The sequence below is a fragment of the Pangasianodon hypophthalmus genome, chromosome 7 (genome assembly GCF_027358585.1).
Source record: "Pangasianodon hypophthalmus isolate fPanHyp1 chromosome 7, fPanHyp1.pri, whole genome shotgun sequence".
NCBI lineage: Eukaryota > Metazoa > Chordata > Actinopteri > Siluriformes > Pangasiidae > Pangasianodon > Pangasianodon hypophthalmus.
Genome location: NC_069716.1, coordinates 812,133 through 834,253, shown reverse-complemented (window position 1 = coordinate 834,253; position 22,121 = coordinate 812,133). Strand labels below are relative to the sequence as shown.

The 22,121-nt window shown below is 40.1% G+C and overlaps 1 protein-coding gene across 3 annotated transcripts in view; it reads left to right on the top strand.

Moving 5' to 3' along the window:
- The first annotated feature begins 1,106 nt into the window (after window positions 1-1,106).
- Window positions 1,107-22,121, top strand: part of si:dkey-237h12.3 (teneurin-3) — a 125,360-nt gene continuing 104,345 nt past the window's right edge. For 2 of the 3 annotated variants that reach the window (XM_053235639.1, XM_034306125.2), the window contains exons 1-2: window positions 1,107-1,267; window positions 1,592-1,693. In XM_053235639.1, coding sequence (XP_053091614.1) covers window positions 1,664-1,693 — 30 coding nt within the window. In that variant the 5' untranslated portion in view covers window positions 1,107-1,267; window positions 1,592-1,663. The remainder of the gene's footprint in view (window positions 1,268-1,591; window positions 1,694-22,121) is intronic. The other variant, XM_053235640.1, reaches the window with a different exon arrangement.

Genomic DNA, 22,121 nt, shown 5'->3' with positions numbered 1-22,121 from the left:
TAGAACCCATGTTTAGATGCTGAGAACTCTTAGATGTGAATATCTGGAACCTGTCAGGAGTTTAACATTTAGCTTCTTAGTACTTAAAAATGGTTCTTTAAGAGTTCATTGGATAATGAAGGGTTAACCTCTTTATAGGGTTCTACCAGGAACCTTTAGTGAAAACTATGTTGTAAGGTTCTACATAGAAGTTAAAGGGTTCCAGAAGACAGAGGAACCCTTAATGAGTCTAAGTACCAATTAACCATAAAAAAGATTAGAATTATGAAATTAAACCCCTAATCAGACTTCATACCAGCGTGCGACAACGCAACAGTGATCAATAACACAACATTAGAGTGAGTCATAAACACCGTGTCGTGCTGTTGTAGGAAAATAATCAATAACCAGGTGGTGTGATGAAGTGGAGCTACTCTTACCACCATGCAGTTGATTATTTTCCCATAACAGCACGTCCCCAAGTGTTTTACTCCTCTTACACCACAGCAATATTTTTTATCCATTTATAGTTACATTTAATGTTCTGTGAAACAAGTGAGTTCCTGTTGTCACTTACGTTATAGCAGCTATAAACACTCGTTCCCTCACCAGCGTCTCTTTATTCTCTAAAATAAACGCAGTTTGTTCCGCATGTTACTGAGAAACCGCGAAGAAGCGTAAACTCCTCTGTCCTGAAGACGTCGGAAAACTTACAGTTACAGCTTTACCTCTGACTGTTACACAGCGCTGACACTGGAGACTCCTTCCATAAACGTGACAGAGCACTTCACCATACTGACGCCTTTTTAATTCTTTTATGTGGAGCGTTCGCTGTACACGTCCCTGTGAATGAGCTGTTGCTATAGAAACGATAACGTATCAGAACGAGGGCGTTAATATAAACCTGCGCTACTGTCAGAGAGAATTAATCAACATTTTATGACAAAATGTGAAAATGAAAGTTAATTGAACAGGTTTATCATGACGTGATGCTGAACAAGCTTTATCTCTTGCTGTGGAGATTCAGTGATCTAATAACGAGGAGTTTTATTTCTATCTGGCAACCACGTTCAGGATGGATATTTTTTTTTACTCTGGATTGTGTGTGAGTGTGTGAGAGAGACAGAGAGAGAGAGAGAGAGGAAGCTGCAGCTGCTCACACACACACACACACACACACACTGTAAATCCTCTCCTCGTCCTCATCCGCGTCTCTTCCTCCGCGCTGTTCGGATCAACTTTGGAAGTTTATTTCCATCCAGAACCGCGATGGAGCCGTGAAGTCGGGGTGAGTGTGTGTGTGTGTGAGTGTGTGTGTGTGTGAGTGTGTGTGTGTGAGTGTGTGTGTGTGTGTTATATTTACGATGACCGCGCGCGCGTGCAGCGGCTTTATTTCTCCTTTTGCTCTTAACACACTCACATTTTTTTGCATCTTATTAATGCACATTTTGTCTGACATGCAGCTGATCCTCATTCTCTTTTTAAGACTCTTAAAAAAAGAATTGAGAATAATAATTAAAATAAAAAAGGCTGGAGGTGAAATGCACGTGAGACGCAGTGATGATGCCGCGATGAACAGACGCGACTTTTCTTTCTTTTCTTTCTTTTTTAGTTAATTGGTGTATTTAATGCAGATCCGGGATTTGGAGCCACTGTATGCAGACTGCTTTCTCTGTGAGGCTTCATGTGTCATTTATTTGAGCTGTGCTGTGAAGTAAGAGAAGAGCTACTCTCATTTTCATTTCTTTCTTTCTTTCTTTCTTTCTTTCTTTCTTTTTGTTTAAAGCTTTATTTCAGCAGTGTAGTCATAATGAGACAAAAATCTCTTTTAGAAGAAAGCAGCACAGCAGTTAGCTCCTAACCAGCATTCAGACACTTACAGCAGTGTTGTGAAAGGATTAAAAACAATCACACTGACCTAATTCTCTTATAAAGAGCTTCAAATCTGATAAAAAATATCAATTACACACGTTTTAGATGCTTCAGTGAGTTTGTTCTGTAGAACAGTTTAGTGTCCAGTCTTCATCCACAGATCCAGAGAGAGAGAGAGAGAGAGAGAGAGAGAGAGAGAGAAGCCTTGGCACCATTGTTTCATGATATTCCTCATTAATTATTGTCAGATTAAATATCATGATAATACTCAGTATCAATGATCGACCAAAACTTTGACTTCCTTCTCTCTCTCTCTCTCTCTCTCTCTCTCTCTCTCTCTCTCTCTCTCTCTCTCTTTCTCTCTGTCTCATTTTAAATCCACAGTGTAATATCTGTAATATCAAAGCAAGCATATCTGTTATATAAAGCATGACATCACTCATGGAAGTGAATTTGACTTTTTTCTTTATTCGTTCCTGAGCAAAACGTCTCAGAAAACGAGTGAAAAATACGGTTTAGTGATTTCATCGTCTTTAATATGACAAAACCTGAAGAGTGAAACACGACGTCGTGACATCGCGAGTGCATGTAGGGCTCGATGCAGGAAAAAAAAGCACAAATTTCCCTCTTTTCCATCTCTTTAGAACGAATAAATCACCTTTATACCATGTGAGATGTGTGTAATGCATATTTTTATATAACTGCAGCCGTGTATCAGGTGTTTTCCGTGTTACGTTCAGGAGAAATCATCGACTGACGAGTTTATTCTGCAGAAACATTCATGTTTTATTGGAGTGTTTGGAATTAAAACTAGTTTAACTTTTAGAAATGAACACTAATTTCTAATTCAGCGCAGAGAGAGAGATGTATAGAATTTCTTTTAAAAGATAAAAAAATGCAGGTATAATCAGTGAATATTTATATGTATATAAATTATAGCTATATATAAATATAAATGCTATAATTTTAATATGTAGTTATGATGCATGAGTCAAGTTATTTCTATATTTTTTAGTTTTATTACCCTTTATAGGTTTATATTTATATTTTTTTAACCAACAGTTGGCCCAAAATGTCCTTCAGGATCAATAAATCTTATCTTATTACTGCAGCACGCTGGTAGTTTATCTGCCTTTCTCTTGTGCACCTTGTTGTTCCCAGTGTGCAGCTTTATATTTTAATTAAACGATTATATCACTAACTGTAAAGCTGATGAAGGTCTTTTATGTAAAATATCTGGAGAAAGAGATAGAGTTGATTTTAATAAACACATTACATTCAGTTTTGCTTTCAAAATTTTTTTTTTTAAAGTCGGCTTTTATTATCAGACGCTTCCCAACTTTTGGCCTGCAGTTTATTCGTGTGAAGGTTTGAGTCGGATTTTTATTCACTGCACGACTCGGTTTCATTTCAGTTCGAGTTTCCTGAATGAGATTATAAAACACTTCCTTATGCATCTCGTTGCATCTCAATTTCTGATTTTTTACATTAGGATTTTTTTCACCATGACCACCTGCTGCTTTTAAAGCCTGTATCTTATATTTTTTCATCCTTCGTGAACAACCTCGGCGTAACGTCTCTGTGGTGATTATTTTTCATCAGGACGGTTTTACTGCCGACGTTTTTCACTGAAAGTCTGATTACGACATTTTGTGCCTCGACGCAGCGTCTTTCAGGAGAGAATCTCAGTGCAGCTGATTCCTGCTTCATCTTTACTGCTTTAATATATATATATTTTTTGTGTGTGTGTGTGTGTGTGTGTGTGTGTATGTATATGCGTGTATAGCGTATGAATTCACTGAGTTTGCCGATTATACGGTTTACCAGTTTTAGTAAACAGGACGGAGTGTGTGCATGACGCTTTAGTCTTTATTTTTATTTTCATCGTGTGCTTGTTGCTGTTGTTTGGTTCTCGTTCGTGTCGACTGCGCTGTAATCCGCTTAATTTACTGACTTTAAAAGGAAAAAACTGAAATCCAGATCAACAGCACATTCATTTACTTTGGTCTAATCTCAGCTTTTTTGGATATTCTCTCTTGTTAAATGTAAAATACTGCTGATAATTCTCAGTAGGGCTGTGCGATACGGCGAGATGTGAGATGCGGCGAGATGTGAGATGTGGTGAGATGCGAGATGCGGCGAGATGCGCGATACGGCGAGATGCGTGATACGGCAAGATGCGAGATGCGGCGAGATGCGCGATACGGCGAGATGCGTGATACGGCAAGATGCGAGATGCGGCGAGATGCGCGATACGGCGAGATGCGCGATACGGCGATATGCGCGATACGGCGAGATGCGTGATACGGCGAGATGTGAGATACGGATACGGCGAGATGTGAGATACGGATACGGCGAGATGCGCGATACGGCGAGATGCGAGATACGGCGAGATGTGAGATACGGATACGGCGAGATGTGAGATACGGATACGGCGAGATGCGAGATACGGGGAGATGCGAGATACGGCGAGATGCGAGATACGGCGGGATGCGAGATACGGCGGGATGCGAGATACGGCGAGATGCGAGATGCGAGATACGGCGAGATGCGAGATACGGGGAGATGCGAGATACGGGGAGATGCGAGATACGGCGAGATGCGAGATACGGCGAGATGCGAGATACGGTGAGATGTGAGATACGGCGAGATATATCGTAAGGAGATAGAAAAATGTCTACGGATAGATATTCTATACCGCCAATGTTACAAAAAAGCCGGTTTACGTCGCTGAGGTTGGAGCTACAGGGAGGTTCTTCTGTCGCTTGGATGTGATTTGAATTAACAAATCAGACGCTGAACAGAAAACAGTCATTTGTAAAACTGGTCCATTTATACGGTTATTTTGTATAGATAATTTTTTCAAAAGCTTTCAAAACTTTCATATTTCAAAATATGAAATTATCCGTATGGTGATATAAGATTTTGTCCGTTTCGCCCAGCCCTACTCCTCAGGAATGCTCATAGCTTCATACTGTGTGTGAGACTGCAGCATCGGGATCAGGATTAAGGTCAGGATAATGATTAAGACTGTGAATGGGATTAGGTTGTAGATCAGGATAAAGATCAGTGTCAGGAATATGATAAGGAATAGGATCTGGATCAGGATCAGGCTACAGTATCAGGAGCAATATCAGGATTAAGTTTCAGTCAGGATTAGGATCAGGATTATGACAGGGATTAGGGTCAGGATTGTTGGATGTTATCCCTGTTAGTCCTGTGTTGTAGAGGCTACAGAATCAAAATTAATCAAGATTAGGATCAATTTCAGGATTGAGATTAGGATCAAAGTCATGATTAAGATTAGGATCGGGGTAGGATCAGGTTTAAGATCAGGATTAAGATTAAGATCATAACCAGAGTAAGGCTGAGGATCAGGTTTAAGATTAAGATCATGATCAGAATAAGGTTGCGGATTTATTCAGGACTAAGATCAAGATCAGGATTGTCAGATGTTATCCCTGTTAGTCCTGTATTGTAGAGGCAACAGAATCAAGATTAGGATTAAGATTAGGATTAAGTTCAAGATTGTAAGATGTTATCTCTGTTAATGCTATATTGTAAAATCTACAGGCTCAGGATCAGGATTAGGATAAAGATCAGGATTCCAGATTAGGATTAGGTTCAGAATCAGGATCAAGATTAATATTAGGATTGAGATCAGAATCAGAATCAGGATCAGGTTTAATATTAGAATCAGGACCCAGATCAGGATCAGTTTCACAGCAAGGATCAGGATTAGGATCAGGATCTGAATGTGGAGCTGCGTAACCTGGCTCTGAATACGAGGAACTTTCCCTGCGTAAATACTGATGCATAAATACATAAAAACCGATAATTATAATTATAATAATGTATAATTTCTACTCTGTCTCTCTGTTTGTGCTTCTGTATCAGCAGCTCATAGAGGAAAAAAAAAATAAAAATAAAAATAAGACTCAGTTACAGTGTAGATACAGTCTAGGGTTGCCAGATTGGTGGTTTTATTTTGGACCATTCCTAGTTTAAGTTCTAATCTTACAGTGTAACTTTTATAAGTAGTATAATGTGATAGTTTGTGAAAATTCCCAATCTGGCAACAATGTGATAATCTCACATACATTTTAATGCATTAGATTTGTTTTTGTTTTTATTTAATATTTATTTCTTTTCCCTGAGTACCGGTGTTAATTCAGCACTTTAGTGTTAATTTAACTCTAGGTGTTAATTTGTCAGTGTGCTCGGTGTGTCCTTACCTGCCGCTCGCGCTAAATTTCAATTAAAATCCCATTAACGGCTGTTTTGATGTCGTGAGTAATTGAGTCACTCGTAAAAGACAATTAACACCTGATGAGCTTCTTGCTAATATCGCTAATGTATCATTGAGTGAGTGCAAGAAACATGACAAGGACATGATCATTTCAGCCTGAAACCATTCATCATAATCATCATCGTCATCGTCTTCAACACACACACACACACACACACACACACACACACACACACTGAGAGCTCATTAAAAACCTTCATTGGTGTCTGATTGCTCCAATTGATTTGATTGATTTTGTGGGAAATTGTGTTAATTCATGCTGCAGGCCGCAATTCAGAAAAAAAACATCTCAGTCTATGCCATTGTGTGTGTGTGTGTGTGTGTGTGTGTGTGAGAGAGAGAGAGAGAGAGAGAGAGAGAGAGAGAGAGTGAGTGTGTGTGTAGGTGGGAGGCCACATGCAAGATTGAACAATTTGTTTAATTATTTATTGCTAGTTTGTCTGAGCGCTTTTCATCAGCACCCAGTGACGTGACGACGCCTTCACACTCACGACAAATCGGTTTAATTATAAGCTCAAAAGACGTCATGAGGGAGAGACGAGACGAGCGTCCGTGTCTCAGGTGTCTAAATAAAGTTTTAAATTAACTTATAAATTTGAGCTAACACTAATAGGTATTTTATGAGTCCATGCATTCACTGAAGCTGATCAGTAGCTCCGCCCACTTTTTGTCAGCGTTAGTTATAGATATATATAATTTAGGCTCATACTGTATATAGTGTAGGTTCCAGGTTTTATATATATATATATATTTCCAGCTGTACACGGTTCCTTAATAAATCTTTCTAAAACGAATCTTTCTAAAATTCCTAAAATGAATCTTTTATGCCTGACCTCACTCAAAGATTAATTCAGTTCTGACTGATGTTGAAAATGTTAAAGACAGATTTTTACAGTTTTTTGTCCTGGAACGTTTTTCAGTCATCAAACCAAAAGATCAGAAGATTTACCCAGAATAAAACGCCACACTTTCAGATTACGCTCACATTTGAGGGCAATATTAAATACAGAAATATGACAGTATTTATTAATTAATAATATCATCTGTTTAAAGACAGTGAGAACTCCGTCTCAGACATGGACTACTAAAGCAAAATCTGGCAACCTCAAAAGTGTGAAGTACATGCAGGTGATTTTAATAATCAGAATGTGGAGCTCAGAAAATCCACTTAATCAGATGCGTAACCCGACTCTGAATACCAGCAACTTTCCCCATGTAAATACTGACGCAACTTATGGACTTAACTCACCAAATCTGCAAATGGAACTCACTCTTTCACTCAGTCGCTTTCTCTCTCTCTCTCAGTCTCTCAGTCTCTCACTCTCTCACTCTCTCTCTCTCTCACTCTCTCACTCTCACTCTCTCTCACTCTCTCTCACTCAGTCTCTCTCAGTCTCTCACTCTCTCACTCAGTCGCTCTCTCTCTCTCTCTCTCTCTCACTCTCAGTCTCTCTCTCTCTCTCTCTCTCTCACTCTTTCACTCAGTCGCTTTCTCTCTCCCTCTCTCCCTCTCTCTCTCTCTCACTCTTTCACTCAGTCTCTCTCTCTCTCTCACTAGGAAGTGAACACTTCCCCCTGCAGCTCCCCAACCGCTACACTGGATTCTTATTACCTAACGCCCACGTTCACTTTAAACCTCCATCATCAGATTTCAAGTTCCTAATCGACTTAGCTCTACCTAACTTCCTGAACTCCACACACTCACACACACACACACACACACACACACACCATCTCTCTCAGATCCATTGATGCTGGTCTACTTTCTAAGAAAGCAGAATCATTTAACTCAGGACCGTAAAGCTCAGTTCCGATGTTTTGTTCAGTTCCTCTCAGGGTTCTTTCATGTGCGCAGTGTTTAGTGTGTGTGAACAGAACCCTGGTGTGTTCTCTCCCTGTGTGCGGTTCTTTAGTGAGCTCAGAACACACTCGAGTTCCAGAGCGTCTGAGCGAAGCGGTCTCGGTCTGCTTCCGAGTGAACTCTAATGCGGTTCGATTTCAGTGAGAAAGTGATTCGACTCTGAATCGATTCACCTGCTGAACTGAGCTGAAGCACAGAGCTGTAGAGCTGCAGAAATGACTTTCGCTCGAGAGATTTGAGAGAAAATAAACACTGGGTGCGACACAAAATGTTGTCTTGTTATTGCAATAGTCATCTAATTATTTACTGAGCTTTGGCTCCGTGGTCGCCGTGCTCGGGTCATTTTTGTAATTTATACACTCTTGCTAAGATTAGTTTTATTTTTTCAGTCGTCACATATCTGACCAGTGAATGAACGAATTTATAGCAAACGAATCAAAAAAATCAAATTCGTTCTGATTCAGACTCAGCAAACGCAAAGTGCCCTCAGTTCATCTCGGTACTGGTGCGAACATATGGGCGGAGCTAGAAATAGTGCTGATCATTGATTGGTCAAACACAAAAGTCAATGAAATGTCCTGATTATACAGTGGATATATAAAGTTTACACACCCCTGTTACACACCCCTGTTACACACCCCTTTTACACACCTCTGTTACACACCCCTGTTACACACCCCTGTTACACACCCCTGTTACACACCTCTGTTACACACCCCTGTTACACACCCCTGTTACACACCCCTGTTACACACCCCTGTTAAAATGGCAGGTTTTTGTGACGTAAAAAAAATGAAACAAGATCAATCATATCAGATCATTTTCCACCTTTATTGTGAAACTGGAATCTATAAATTAAAGTGAAAAACAGTAAGAATCATTTTGTGGGAAAAAATGAAAAATAAAAAGTGTACAATAACCTTGTTGCATAAGTATACACACCCTTTTATAACTGGGGATGTGACTGTGCTCAGAATGAGCCAATCTCACATTCAGTCTCATGTTCAAAAGTAATTATCATACAGCTGTCATCAGTGAAATTATTCTGATCAACCCCAAATAAAGACCAGCTGTTTCTGTAGGAGTTTCTTCACATCTTCTTGATTTCATCCGAATGCTGAAGCCAAAGAGCTTACAAAGCCTGTACAGGGTCTCACAGTCGAAAGATATCGATCAGGAGTGAGGTATAAAGAATTTCCAAAACATTAGCTGTACCATGGAACACCATGAAGGCCATCATCAACAAGTGGAGAAAATGGAGCACCACAGTGACATCACCAAGAACAGGATGTCCTGCCAAAATTTATAAAAGGACAAAACAAAAACAACATTAAAGGAGCTGCAGGAACATCTGACACATACTGATTACTCTCTGCATGTGACAACAATCTCTCATATTCTTCACATGTTCTGGGCTACGGGGTAGAATGGATGGAAGCCCTTTCCAAGCTCAACTAAATCACCCCAAACCACGTGGCAAAATGTGTTGTGCTCCGGTGAGACCAATTCCAAAAGGTATGTTTGGTATAAAAAAAAAAGCACATCACCAAAAGAACACCATACCTACGGTGAAGCATGGTGGCGGCAGCATCGTGCTTTAGGGCTGCTTTTCTTCAGCCAGAACTGGGGCTTTTATTAAGCTGGAGATAATCATGAATAGCTACAAATACCAGCTAGTTTTGGCACAAAACCTGAAGGCTTCTGCTAAAACACCTCAGATGAAGAGGATTTTCACCTTTCAGCACAGCAATGACCCAAAGCATACATCACAATCAACAAAGGAACGGCTTCACCAAGAGAAGATCAATGTTTCTGAGTGGCCGAGCCAGAGCTCAGACCTGAATCCAATCGAAAATCTGTGGGGTGACCTGAAGCGGGCTGTGCCCAGGAGATGCTCTTACAATCTGACGGATCTGGATGTTTTTGCAGGAAAGAGAGAAAATATCGCCAAGTCAAGACGCGCTGATAGACTCTGAGCCAAAAGGACTGAGTGATGTAATAAAATCTGAAGGTATTAGTTTAGGGGTGTGTATACTTATGCATCTACGTTATTGTACATTTTTCATTTTTCATTTTTTTCCCCAAAATGATTTTTTTTTTTTTTTTTTTTTTTTTTTACTGTTTTTTACTGTTTTTCACTTTAATTTACAGGTTGCAAATTTTAACAGGGGTGTGTAAACTTTTTATATCCACTGTAATAATGTCATGATGATGTTGCTGATGTCTTTTTCCCCACGTGATTTAAGATTTAGGAGAAAACATTACAGTATAATATAAAGTTTTAGATTTGCTTTTATATATTTATCCACAGTAATTATTCCCTGTCGCTGATATTTACCCTGATTTACGTTTTTAAAAAAACCCTGTTGTCATTAATTGCTGTTATCAGAAGGTCTGATTTTTCTATCTAAATATTAGCAACAAGGATAAAAAATTGTGATTTTCGTTGTTCAATAAGCGACACGATAGAAGAAAAACGCAGAATTGATCTGCAGAGGATCTGATAAAAATGATCGTGTGGTGTTATCATCGTGTCGAACACTGGGAGGAAATTCAATCCTGTTTTAAAAAGAAAAATGTGCATGAAGAAGGTTTTGTTTGAGGAGTTTGTGTAAAAGCGGGTGTCGGGCTTCATCCTGCGCTCGTCTGCGGGCTGAAATAAACAGAACGGAAGTAAACAGCAGTAACGGAGTGCAGCGTCTCGGGAGGAGGAACAGGACACGTCGAGTGTGAAGCGTTCTGCAGGCGCTGCTCATTTCCTGCAGGAGGAAAAGGTCAAACTTTACACGCCGCCTCGTCTCCGCGCCGCGTCCTCGGATTAACACGGAAATAAAACACACAGCGCTTTGTAACGCAGCACGCGGAACACGCGGATTCAGCCGGAGCGGATTTTATTTCCCTTGTTTCAGTGTGTGTTATAGATAACGACAGAAATCAGACGAGTGCTGCGTCACTAACACTCTGAGCACATTAACACTAACGCTCCAAACACACTAACACTCTGAGCACACTAACGCTCTGAGCACACTAACACTCCGAACACATTAACACTAACGCTCCGAACACACTAACACTCTGAACACACTAACACTAACACTCTGAGCACACTAACGCTCTGAGCACACTAACGCTCTGAGCACACTAACGCTCTGAGCACATTAACACTAACACTCTGAGCACACTAACACTCTGAGCACACTAACGCTCTGAGCACACTAACACTCCGAACACATTAACACTAACGCTCCGAACACACTAACGCTCTGAGCACACTAACACTCTGAGCACATTAACACTAACACTCTGAGCACACTAACACTCTGAGCACATTAACACTCTGAGCACACTAACACTCTGAGCACACTAACGCTCTGAGCACATTAACACTAACACTCTGAACACACTAACACTCTGAGCACATTAACACTCTGAGCACACTAACACTCTGAGCACATTAACACTCTGAGCACACTAACGCTCTGAGCACATTAACACTCTGAGCACACTAACGCTCTGAGCACGCTAACACTCTGAACATGTTAACACTCTGAGCACACTAACACTCTAAACACACTAACACTAACGCTCTGAACACACTAACACTCTAAACACACTAACACTAACGCTCTGAACACACTAACACTCTGAGCACGCTAACACTCTGAACATGTTAACACTCTGAGCACACTAACACTCTAAACACACTAACACTAACGCTCTGAACACACTAACACTCTGAGCACACTAACACTCTGAACACACTAACACTAACGCTCTGAACACACTAACGCTCTGAACACACTAACACTCTGAGCACACTAACACTCTGAACACACTAACACTAACGCTCTGAACACACTAACGCTCTGAACACACTAACGCTCTGAACACACTAACACTAACGCTCTGAACACACTAACGCTCTGAACACACTAACACTCTGAACACATTAACACTCCGAACACACTAACGCTCTGAACACACTAACACTCTGAACACACTAACACTCTCAGCACATTAAGGCTCTGAACACACTAACGCTCTGAACACACTAACACTAACGCTCTGAACACACTAACGCTCTGAACACACTAACGCTCTGAACACACTAACGCTCTGAACACACTAACGCTCTGAACACACTAACACTCTGAACACACTAACACTCTCAGCACATTAAGGCTCTGAACACACTAACACTCTGAACACACTAACACTCTGAACACATTAACACTCCGAACATGTTAACGCTCTGAACACACTAACACTCCGAACACACTAACACTCTGAGCACATTAACACTAACGCTCTGAACACACTAACACTAACACTCTGAGCACACTAACACTCTGAGCACACTAACACTCTGAGCACACTAACACTCTGAGCACACTAACACTAACACTCTGAGCACACTAACACTAACGCTCCGAACATGTTAACGCTCTGAACACATTAACACTCTGAACACGCCAACACTCTGAACACACTAACACTCTGAACACGCCAACACTCTGAACACACTAACACTCTGAACACGCTAACACTCTGAACACACTAACACTCCGAACACATTAACACTAACACTCCGAACACATTAACACTAACGCTCCGAACACACTAACGCTCTGAGCACACTAACGCTCTGAGCACATTAACACTCTGAGCACATTAACGCTCTGAGCACGCTAACACTCTGAACATGTTAACACTCTGAGCACACTAACACTCTAAACACACTAACACTAACGCTCTGAACACACTAACACTCTGAGCACACTAACACTCTGAACACACTAACACTCTGAGCACACTAACACTCTGAACACACTAACACTAACGCTCTGAACACACTAACGCTCTGAACACACTAACACTCTGAGCACACTAACACTCTGAACACACTAACACTAACGCTCTGAACACACTAACGCTCTGAACACACTAACGCTCTGAACACACTAACACTAACGCTCTGAACACACTAACGCTCTGAACACACTAACGCTCTGAACACACTAACACTAACGCTCTGAACACACTAACACTAACGCTCTGAACACACTAACGCTCTGAACACACTAACACTAACGCTCTGAACACACTAACGCTCTGAACACACTAACGCTCTGAACACACTAACACTCTGAACACACTAACGCTCTGAACACACTAACGCTCTGAACACACTAACACTAACGCTCTGAACACACTAACGCTCTGAACACACTAACACTCTGAACACACTAACGCTCTGAACACACTAACGCTCTGAACACACTAACACTCTCAGCACATTAAGGCTCTGAACACACTAACACTCTGAACACACTAACACTCTGAACACACTAACACTCTGAACACATTAACACTCTGAACACATTAACACTCCGAACACACTAACACTCTGAACACATTAACACTCCGAACACACTAACACTCTGAGCACATTAACACTAACGCTCTGAACACACTAACACTAACACTCTGAGCACACTAACACTCTGAGCACACTAACACTCTGAGCACACTAACACTAACACTGTGAGCACACTAACACTAACGCTCCGAACATGTTAACGCTCTGAACACATTAACACTCTGAACACGCCAACACTCTGAACACGCTAACACTCTGAACACGCTAACACTCTGAACACGCTAACACTCCGAACACTACGATGCAGAATTAACACTGTATGGTGCAGAATTAACACTGTATGGTGCAGAATTAACACTACGATGCAGAATTAACACTGTATGGTGCAGAATTAACACTGTATGGTGCAGAATTAACACTGTATGGTGCAGAATTAACTCTGTATGGTGCAGAATTAACACTGTATGGTGCAGAATTAACTCTGTATGGTGCTGAATTAACACTGTATGGTGCTGAATTAACACTACGATGCAGAATTAACACTGTATGGTGCAGAATTAACACTGTATGGTGCAGAATTAACACTGTATGGTGCAGAATTAACACTGTATGGTGCTGAATTAACACTACGATGCAGAATTAAGACTGTATGGTGTAGAATTAACACTACGATGCAGAATTAACACTGTATGGTGCTGAATTAACAGTATGGTGCAGAATTAACACTGTACGGTGCAGAATTAACAGTATGGTGCAGAATTAACACTGTACGGTGCAAAATTAACACTGTATGGTGCAGAATTAACACTGTATGGTGCAGAATTAACACTGTACGGTGCAGAATTAAGACTGTATGGTGTAGAATTAACACTATGGTGCAGAATTAACACTGTATGGTGCAGAATAAAAACATAAAAATACTAAACACGTGGAACAGAACACACCACAGTGCTGCTGACTTTCTCAGGACTCCTGTATAAAAATGTGTGTGTGTGTGATGTCACTAAATCAACTCAGCGGCTTAAACCAATCAGGTTATCGTTTGAGGACGTGATAACTGCACTGAACGGAATCGTGGTCGCTATGGTAACGGGTTCAGGCTGCTGTTACATAAATAAATGAGAAAATGAGGATGGAGACTCTGACACTCTCAGTCCGACTCGAGTCCACCCGTGACCCGTCAGTCGTATCGGGGACGGCGGGAGGACGCTGGGGGCGGTCCTCATTTGCATATTCATGTTTATTCATACGTCCTCGAATTGTTAATGAGGGTGAAAGGTGTAGAGATGTTTCTCTGGCATTTTAGCCTTTTTTCCCTCTGCATTAAAAACTGTATTACATCATTTTATTCCAGAGAGATTCTGGAAACGGTAAATACGTTAAATATTTAAATTCTTTGAGGTGTTTTTAAAAGCACTGACGCAGGATTCAGACGTTGGAGAGGAGAAGTTTGAAGGCTGGGTTTTAGGGAAACAGACTGATGTCGTGTTTAGGTTTTTGATTTTTAAACAGTTTTTGTGACTGTTACTTTCACTGAGAGAAAACTGAAAGTGATTGTAATTGATCTGAGACGTGCACGTTACACAGAAATCTGCAATACAGTACAATTATTCCTCGTGATTGTTCCTCATGATGGAGCGCTACGCAAAATAAAAAAAAATACCTAAACCCCAAAGGTGTGTGCAGGTCATCTCAATAATCTGGAGGAACTACACAGGAAATCAGATTAAACGCAATCCGAGTCTGAATACGGAGAAAATCGGAATACAGTTTAATATCAAAGCTAGTTAAAATAATCAAATATTTCGTACTGATACAGAAAATGTACAATTATCTAGTTCCATTATCAACTAGCGTGTGTGTGTGTGTGTGTGTGTGTGTGTGTTAAAGCCTTGATTGATCCTTCATTCAATTATAACGACACACTGATTTGAAAGGACAGGAATGTAAAGACTAATCGATGAGCGTAAATCTCCGAGGAAAATCGCACATTGATGGAATCCTGTAACGTCTCCGGAGGCGTTTCACCTTCACTACACACAACACGACTTCAGCATCGATTATCTGTTAATGCTCTGAGCCGCTAGAGTGTCTTACACGATTGGAAAAAATAAACAAGTGAACAAATTTGTTCACTTGTTGAGGTTTGATTGTTGGTAGAAGTTTTGGCACCCGTCATTAATACACTATTCATATGTAAACACTGCATATTTTTATTGTAACACAAAAAACACACTTACGTAACATATTTATCCTTGCAAAAAACTTGTTTTAAAAAAAAATATTGGCACCCCAAGATCAATTAATATCTAATGAACCCCATGTCCTCTGGAGAGATTATTAGCGCGGAGTCTTTCCTGTGATGTTTAACGAGATTGGAGCCATTTTGTAGAAGATCTCGGTCCACTCCTCCACGCTGAACATTTTAATCTTCTTCACATGCTCAGGTTTGTTTCGACATGGACGTCTTCTTTAGTTCACATCACAGGGTTCACATCTGGAGATTGTGATCATCATCACAAGACGCAACCATTTCTGCGGTGAGGTCTTAACCTCCTGGCAGAGGCAGCCAGGCTTTGGGCTGAAATATCTCTGCGATTAGCGTAATTCATGACCAATCTTCACAAGAGACACAAAAACAGTCGCAAAGCTTTGATGATCATCCTGCAGATGTTAGCACATGTTTGTTTGTTTTCCTTGTATTGTATTTTTCCTTTTTTCTTCAAACATGCTGAAAGTGTTTGGGGGAAAATGTTTGATTTTAGTCTCAACTGACCACAAAACAGTTCAGGAGACTGACACATCACATTTTTTATCCGTTTATAGTTGGAAAACGAGTTGGTTCCTGTTCTCACTTACGTTATAGCAGCTATAAACAGTCGTTCCTTCACCAGCCTCTCTTTATTCACTCTCTTGAAGTTAATAAGAGAAAAATACGCAGAAAAAAAAGAGAAACCGCAAAGCGTAAACTTCTCTGTCCTGAAGATGTCGGAAAACTTAAAGTTACAAAGCGCTGACACTGGAGACTCCTTCCAAAATATCACAAAATATCAAGGATTACACACATTTAAAAAAAATCTGTTTATGTGGAGCGTCGGCTGTACACGTCCCTGTGAATGAGCTGTTGCTATAGAAACGATAGCGTATTATAACGAGCGCATTAATATAAACCTGCGCTACTGTCAGAGCTGCTGTTAGAGAGAATTAATCAACACCTTCTGACCAATCAGAGTGCAGAACTAAAGAGCGCTGTGGTGTGAACTGATAAAAGACAGCTACATGGCGAGTCCGTATGCGCTGATTCAGTTTGTTTTCCTGTCGTTAAATTTAATGCGCTGTTCTAAATGTTCAGTATTCAATAAGAGAATAAAAACGCAGCTGTGTGTCTGGTGTTTATTGTAGCGCTTTGTATTTACACTGATGTGGGATGAAGATCGAAGCTCAGTGATCGATGGGGTTAGTGATGATCATGTCACTGAGGTTTTATTATCCTGAGCTCTTATTGACGTTTCTCCTTCATGCATATGTGTTACGTGTGTTGTGTGTTACATGTGTTATGTGTTGTGTGTGTTATGTGTGTTGTGTGTTGTGTGTTATGTGTTGTGTGTATTATGTGTTTGTTATATATTATGTGTATTATGTGTTGTGTGTGTTATGTGTCATGTGTGTTATTTGTGTTGTGTTGTGTGTTGTGTGTGTTATGTGTTGTGTGTATTATGTGTTGTGTGTTATGTGTCATGTGTGTTATTTGTGTTATGTGTTGTGTGTTATGTGTGTTGTGTGTTGTGTATTATGTGTTGTGTGTTATGTGTGTTTGTTATATATTATGTGTATTATGTGTTGTGTGTGTTATGTGTCATGTGTGTTATTTGTGTTATGTGTTGTGTGTTATGTGTGTTGTGTGTTGTGTATTATGTGTTGTGTATTATGTGTTATGTTTGTTATATATTATGTGTATTATGTGTTGTGTGTTATGTGTTGTGTGTTGTGTGTGTTGTGTATTATGTGTTGTGTGTTGTGTGTGTTGTGTGTGTATATAGTTCATGGCTAAGAAGCGTGTTCTCCATCACACACGTCTTCATGTTTGCGTCGACTCTGCTGCATTTGCACTATTTGACATTTCACACAGCTATTAGACCGGAGCGTCTGGAGGTCGTAATGAGAAGAAGCGTCGCGGCTGATTGGATCTGACCCGTTTCCCGATCCTGCGACGTGTCTCACGCTGTGAAGGTGAACACTAGTGATGAGCTCAGATACTCACGAGCGACAGCAGTGATCGAGCGATAAATGCATAAACAAGTGTTTATTTAATTTTATTTTCAAATTCATTTTACATCGATTGAATCCCTCCAGAAACAGACGTCGAATCTTCATTTAGTTTGTCTTTTGTCTTTAATTTCACACTGAGTGCTAACCAGCTAACAGCTAAAGACACGCTGAGGTTAGTTTAGTCGAGCTCAAAAACGCAAAAGGACAGAAAGTCGTTACGGGATCAGCACCTTCAGCTCCGGCAAATTGAGACTCATTTTCTCCGTCCAGTGCTCGAGCTCGAGATCAAACTGCACATCACCGTCAAACACAGCACGCTGATTTGTCTCAAAACACGCCGCCATCTCGTCTCTGATATTTCCTCTTATTGGATAAAAACAGTGGATTAAAAAAATGGAAGTTTTCTGTAATTTATTTAACATTTATGGAAGGAGTCTCCAGTGTCAGCCTTTTGTAACAGACATCTTCAGGACGGAGGAGTTTACGCTTCTTTGCAGTTTCTGTGTTTTTTTTGTGTCTTATTAACTTGAAGAGAGAGAAAATAAAGAGAGGCTGGTGAGGGAACGACTGTTTACAGCTGCTGTAGCGTAAGTGACAACAGGAACGAACCTGACGCTCTTTAATAGAATAATACACTGCTGTGGTATAAGGGGAATAAAACACACTGATGTCTTATTGTTGGACATGCTGTTATAAGAAAATAATCACCTTTGGGTGGTAACAGTAACTCAGTGTTTATTTCTCTAATTTCTCTCCACTAGAAGAAGTTTAAAGTATTTTAAGAACAACTTGCTGATCATTGAATCATTTCCGTACTTCCTCTCGTCTCTAATCTCACGCTTTATTCCCGGACGTCACTCCAAACGTCTGCTACGATATCTTTTTTTATTTTCAGCTAATCACCACCGAACACCATCTGTTTCTCTGAGCCGGTGTTGATTTACATCCTCTGTGTCTCTCTCGTTCCTGCACTCACATGTGGGCAGAAAGAGAATAAATTAAACACTCAGGCGTTAATGTGTCTATATGTACGTGGATAAGGGGTTCGATTCGGCTCATTTGCATGCGGAAAATAAAAGCGTGCCTTTTATCATAGCAGATAAACAAAGTCACTGCATTTCCAGCTGTTTATCACCTCTAAACTGTGACAGAGTGTAGATAAACATCTGCTTGTGAACGTAAAACAAACTCTGGGTTTGGTGAGTAAATCCAGGACTTTAGAGCATCGCAATGTTTCATCTTCATATATATATATATATATACAGTATGTATACAGTGTGTAATGAATTAATCAGCCATATTGTCTTTGTTTGAACTCGAGAGACGTCACGTCAAATCTTTTTTAAAAGCAGCAGCAGAATTATGACAAAAACATTCAGCAGCTTTGTTCGTGGATCATTTTAGAATGAAATTATTAAAGCATTATTTCTGAAAATCAGAAAATATCCCTTTTATTATTTATAGCTCAGGTTCTAGCTCATATTAAGAATAAGACCTCAGTGTGATGACAGTAAAAAGAAAAAAAAACACATTCTGGTCATTATTACACCAGATAAAGTCCAAAAAAAATAAAATTTTATTATATAAAAATAAAACACACTCGAGGCTGTGCAGTTACAGGAAATTAATCAGCGTCAGCGTGGTGTGATGCGGCACGACGCGAAGCCGAGTTACTGTTAACATCCGAATGTTGATTATTTTCCTATAACTGCACGTCCCTGAGTGTTTTTATTCCTCTTACACCACAGCAACTCACCAACAAATTACAAATTTATTTAAAAATGACACGTCATACTTTTTATCCATTTGTAGTTACGTTTAACGTTCATGAAAAAAGTTAATTCCTGTTCTCGTTATCTAATCATTTAATCTAATCAGAATGTTCTAATGATTAAAATAATCTAATATATATTTAATATATAATATAAACTTAAATAATCTAATCATATCAGTGTATTTCTGACTGATGAATGAAGGAGTTTTATGAGGAGGTTTTTAGCTCCACACACACTGAATAATGTTCAAACAAACAAAACCAAACTCAATAACAAACGAATCAAAAGAATCAGCTTCGCTCTGATTCAGACTGAATCAGTCGACCGCTAACAGTCACGCTGTCGCAGGAATCCTCCTCGTTTCCTGTTACTGGTTTTCTGTCACTCAGGTTTTCAGCAACGGATTGTTTTTTTTCGGCGCAGTGACACTGAACAAATAGAGTTACACTGAGATTGATTAGGAATCAACAGGAATCGATAATATTTACAGAAACGTTGAGTAGCAAACTCATTTTCAGTGAACAGTTAAGTCTGTAATTTCACTGAGGCTGTAAATTGATTCGTTTGTCTGCATTTAACCAACTGACTTAAAAAATTCAGGCAGAAATCAAACAAAACAAAAAAACATAAAATTAATGAATGGTGGTCATGATGATCTGGCAACCCTGCATCTAACATTCAGTTATAGACTTATACAGAGTGTGTGTGTGTTAGTGTACAGAGTGTGTGTGTGTGTGTGTGTGTGTGTGTGTGTGTGTGTGTTAGTGTACAGAGTGTGTGTTAGCATTGCATTGTGAGTCCTAAACTCTGTCACTTTGTTCATGATGTGGAAGTTCAGTCCTCCTGCAGTCCCTGTGGATGTGTGTGTGTGTGTGTGTGGATGTGTGTGTGTGTGTGTGTGTGTGTGGATGTATGTGTGTGTGTGTGTGTGTGTGTGTTTTATGTTTGCTGTAAATGTCCTCCATTCGGGATTCTGAGCTGCAGACAGTGCACTTTTTTTGATTCCCTGTAGCATCTTCCTCCTACATAGACCTTAATTTCTCTCCCTCCTGCTGTGCATGAGTGTGTCTGTGTCTGTGTGTGTGTGTGTGTGTGTGTGTGTGTGTGTCTGGGTGTGTATCTGTGTCTGTGTCTGTGTGTGTGTCTGGGTGTGTGTGAATGATTCTCCATGGACCGTGTTTCTCTCCCAAGCTGCCTCAGCTGTTCACCCAGAGAATTTCCTTTAACCCTTTCTGGTCTAAATCTATTATTAACAAACATAAAAGAATATGGTGCGCACACACACACACACACACACACACACACACACACACGTGGCTCTGCATAGAGTAGACCTTCCACCAAGCACCGGTGAGCAGGTAAAGAGGGGATTAGATGTCAGAGAGGTCAGAGAACATCTGGCATAAAAAAGCTGCACCTGGCAGAAACCCATCATTTCTCATCACACTGAGAACACCATGCACACTGTGAAGCCCGGTGGTGGTAGCATCGTGGTCGTAGCATCGTGGTCGTAGCATCGTGGTCGTAGCATCGTGGTCAGCGTTCCTGAGTGGTTTCTCTGACTAATCCCCTAATTACTCGCTCACTGACATTTTGATGGTCTGCTTGTAGACTGGAGTCGTGGTTGTGTCGTATTGTTTACATTCATTAGTAACGGATTTAACTCTGTAGTATTTTTGCGATATATTTTTATAACACACTCTTATTGAGGCTTTTTTCCAGAACTTTCTTCCATCTCCTTGGTCTTCTTGAAGCTGTGTGTTTAGGTGTGTTCTCTGGCAAACTCTGGGTTCTTGCAGGAGCAGGTGGACTCACACTGACATGCAATCACAACTTTTACAGTTTTTATTTGTTAATAATTTGGCAAACTAAATCGATTTTACTTTCCTTCACTTCAGCATTATGAGCTGCTTTTGTGTAGATTTATGACGTAAAATCCCAATTAGGTCGATTTTAAGCGAGTGAATATTTATGTAGACAGTTTATTTTTATAAGACGTGTATATACATACATACATATATATATATTTAATAAACGTATACATATATATCCCAAAAATCAAACTCCAGTGGAGGTTTCGTGGAATTCCGGATGATTTCCCTGGAATTCCGGCTGTAGTTTAGTAAACTTCCTGTCCTCACTCTGCAGTCTGGCGTCTCTCTGCGATCTTCCAGCACTCGTGTGTTAAATTATAAAAATCGGAGGCACTTTCGCCGTGCGGAATTAAAAATTCACGTCAGGCCCGACAGAGCCGAGTGTTTCTTACATAATCCTGACCTACATAACCTCCAGAAACATGAGCCGACTCGAGAGGAGCTTTTATCAGAGCGAGAACAGGAGGAGAGCAGGACGGTTCGATAATCAGACTCCTGTTTAATGAGTTCGGGAAATTAGAGATCTGTAGGATGGAGATCTTTCAGCTGAGAGGACGATTAAAATTGAACCAAAAAAAAAAAAAACCTGCTGCACTTTTATATCAGTTCTTCACACGATGCAAAAACACAACCAGACGATCAGCGTCGTATTTACACACCTGAGGAATATTTACTGTATATATGTAAAATTATATTTACTCATTTTATACATAAACACCGTTATCTCCTCTTTTTATTGGAACTATTTTTAATCATTGTTGGTTCTGAGTTTCATTATTATAGGAATAATTCGTCTTATTAT